The following is a 2,491-nucleotide window of genomic DNA, read 5'->3' on the forward strand; positions in this document are numbered from 1 at the left end:
CCTCGTCATCCTCACTAGTTATTTGCCGCGCACTCCCTTCCAAACCTCTGTGGTAGCTTAGTTCTTAATTTGTGAGCCCCCCCCCCCCCCCCCCCCCCCCCCCTCCTCTTTGTGCGCATACCTTTTCCATCTACGTCCTCCCTTGTCTGGCCCACACGTACGTCCTAACGAATTCATCCCTCTGCAAAGACCACCTCACCTCAGCTCGCCTTGTTGCTGCTCGTCGCGTCTACAAACGAACGAGCCTTAGAGAGAAGAAGAAGAAGAAGAAGTGTATTTTAACGTCGTAGAAAACTATCCCAAGAGACCTTAAAGATCTATCTGATGGGGAGAGTTGAACTCAAGACTTCTTATTCAAGAGGGAAATGGCATAACCAATCTACCACACTTGGGTGATAGAAAGTTATACCATTTTTTTCTTTTTATTAGCGTGCACACATACACATAGACACACGAAAAGAAGAGTATTTTAATGTCGTAGGAAACTATCCCAAGAGACCTTAAAGATCTATCCGATGGGGGGGGGGGGGAGAGAGAGAGAGAGAGAGAGAGAGAGAGAGAGAGATCAAACAAATGTGTTACAATGTATGCTACCAGAAGATCGTATAAAAAAAATTTCACAAAATCAAGTGATCAACATTAGCTACAAAATCCTCATTACGATGCATTAAAACATGGCCTTAATTAATCATCCACTACATCATCATCTGCCGGTTCCATAGCCATGACACAGTCTATGTGGAGTCCCAGTTCATCAAAATCAACAATATACAGATCGAAGCGATCATCCTCATCATCATTCTCTTCTTCTAGCTCTTCATCCTCTTCTTCATCTTCTATGTAGGTTTGCTCTTCTTCATCGACATCATTCTCATTCGCTTCGTCAAGCGGTCGTGCTGGAAGTTCTTCACCTTCTATGTCTGCTTCATCATCATCGTTGTGTTTGTCCATAGTGGTTCCTATGCTTGCTGCACCATCTAGTATACATCTTGCTCTTGGAATGACTTGTATGACAAACCAAAACCTTCGTTCGTAAATACTTGGAAGATAGGTCACTTGCTCACAACTTTCTGGAGAGATGTAGATATCACTTGTGCCGGTATGGAATCTCGTAGAGTCCACCATGTAGATACCGCTTGCATGTCTAAATGAAACACCTGCAAACCACTTCACATCGAACACATACTTTCAAAAAGGTTAGAAATATACTCGGTATATTCTTCGGATAAGTCCACAATGTCTATTTTCCATATTGTTTGGAGTTTGCACATCAAAGTAGCTATATACTAATACTTTATATTGTGCATAATGAGTAATTTGATAAGAAATTACCTTTGGTAGACAACCTTGTGCATATTCCCACTCCTCATCACTAACATGATCACCATCAGCTTTAGCTTTAGTCATTTTTTCATGCAACCAATCAGGCCTTATAAGTTTTGGAAACATAGCAAGGTACGGTGGATAAACAACGTTGCAATCTCTTATGAGAAAGTGTATTTTTCTATATGCTTCTCGATCTTCTTCACGCTTTCCTTTTAATTCTGTATATAGATCTACCCACTTTTACATCTTTGGTGCCTTAAGGACAAGGTAGTTATTTATTGCATCATGTATGTGCCTTTCCATGAGCTTTATCTTCCCCTTCCCATTCGTCATATGAGAGTGCATCCTTGGATCTTCTTTATTAATCCAATCCGTAAGCGTGGTATCATTTCATCAACTGTAGCCAGGTACTTAGAGATGTATACAAACGACTCTTGAATAATCCATCCTTCGGCCATGCTAGCCTCAATGTAGCCTCACGAAGTCCTTGAGTGTCTTAAGAAACACTCAAGGAAGAACATCCAACGGGAATGGACCACTCCACAAATCTCTACCTCATACACAAGATGTAATATAAGATGGAGTTGGCTCACTAATATGGACCTGGGAAAGCTCTCTTCAATGAGAACAACTACTTCTTTGGCTAACAATCTTGCAGCTGGTATGGATGCAACTTCAATCTCCTTAGAGCTCACCCACATGACAAGCTCTCCCATCTTATATATAGCATCACGTACTTTCTTGCTTCCACATCCAATGATGCTCAATGATGGTAAGATGAACTGCATAGTATTTTCAGAAGTAATAAGAGTAGCATCCAAGTAAGATAAAACGTAAAGGGTGGATAATCACCTGGAACATCTTGTGCCAATCGTGGGATCTCAACCCATATAATAGGGGTCCATCACCCTTCTTTGTCTTCAAGAATGCTCCCTTTAAAGACCGCATGTAACCTATAGGTGTTCTAATTGATGGAAGCAATAACTTCTTTCACTTTGATCTGGTCAGTGTTTGATAGGATCCACGGTGCCTTTGAAAGACGTTACTTCCTGTTGTCTTCTAGTAAGGCAACTCAAAAAACACAGAACATCGTCTCATACCCTTGGGTGGCTATCGAGGAAGGGGGTCTGTTGAGCAATGCCTATCCCATGCTCTTTTCCAATCT

The 2,491-nt window shown here is 41.5% G+C and overlaps 1 protein-coding gene across 1 annotated transcript; it reads right to left on the bottom strand.

Moving 5' to 3' along the window:
* Positions 1-684: 684 nt before the first annotated feature.
* LOC147432530 (uncharacterized) lies at positions 685-951 on the bottom strand. The gene has a single exon (XM_086491775.1). It carries the CDS (start codon positions 949-951, stop codon positions 685-687), a length of 267 nt encoding a protein of 88 aa, XP_086347901.1.
* Between the last annotated feature and the right edge of the window lie 1,540 nt (positions 952-2,491).

Source organism: Adiantum capillus-veneris, chromosome 20, assembly GCF_014529385.1.
Source record: "Adiantum capillus-veneris isolate H3 chromosome 20, ASM1452938v2, whole genome shotgun sequence".
NCBI lineage: Eukaryota > Viridiplantae > Streptophyta > Polypodiopsida > Polypodiales > Pteridaceae > Adiantum > Adiantum capillus-veneris.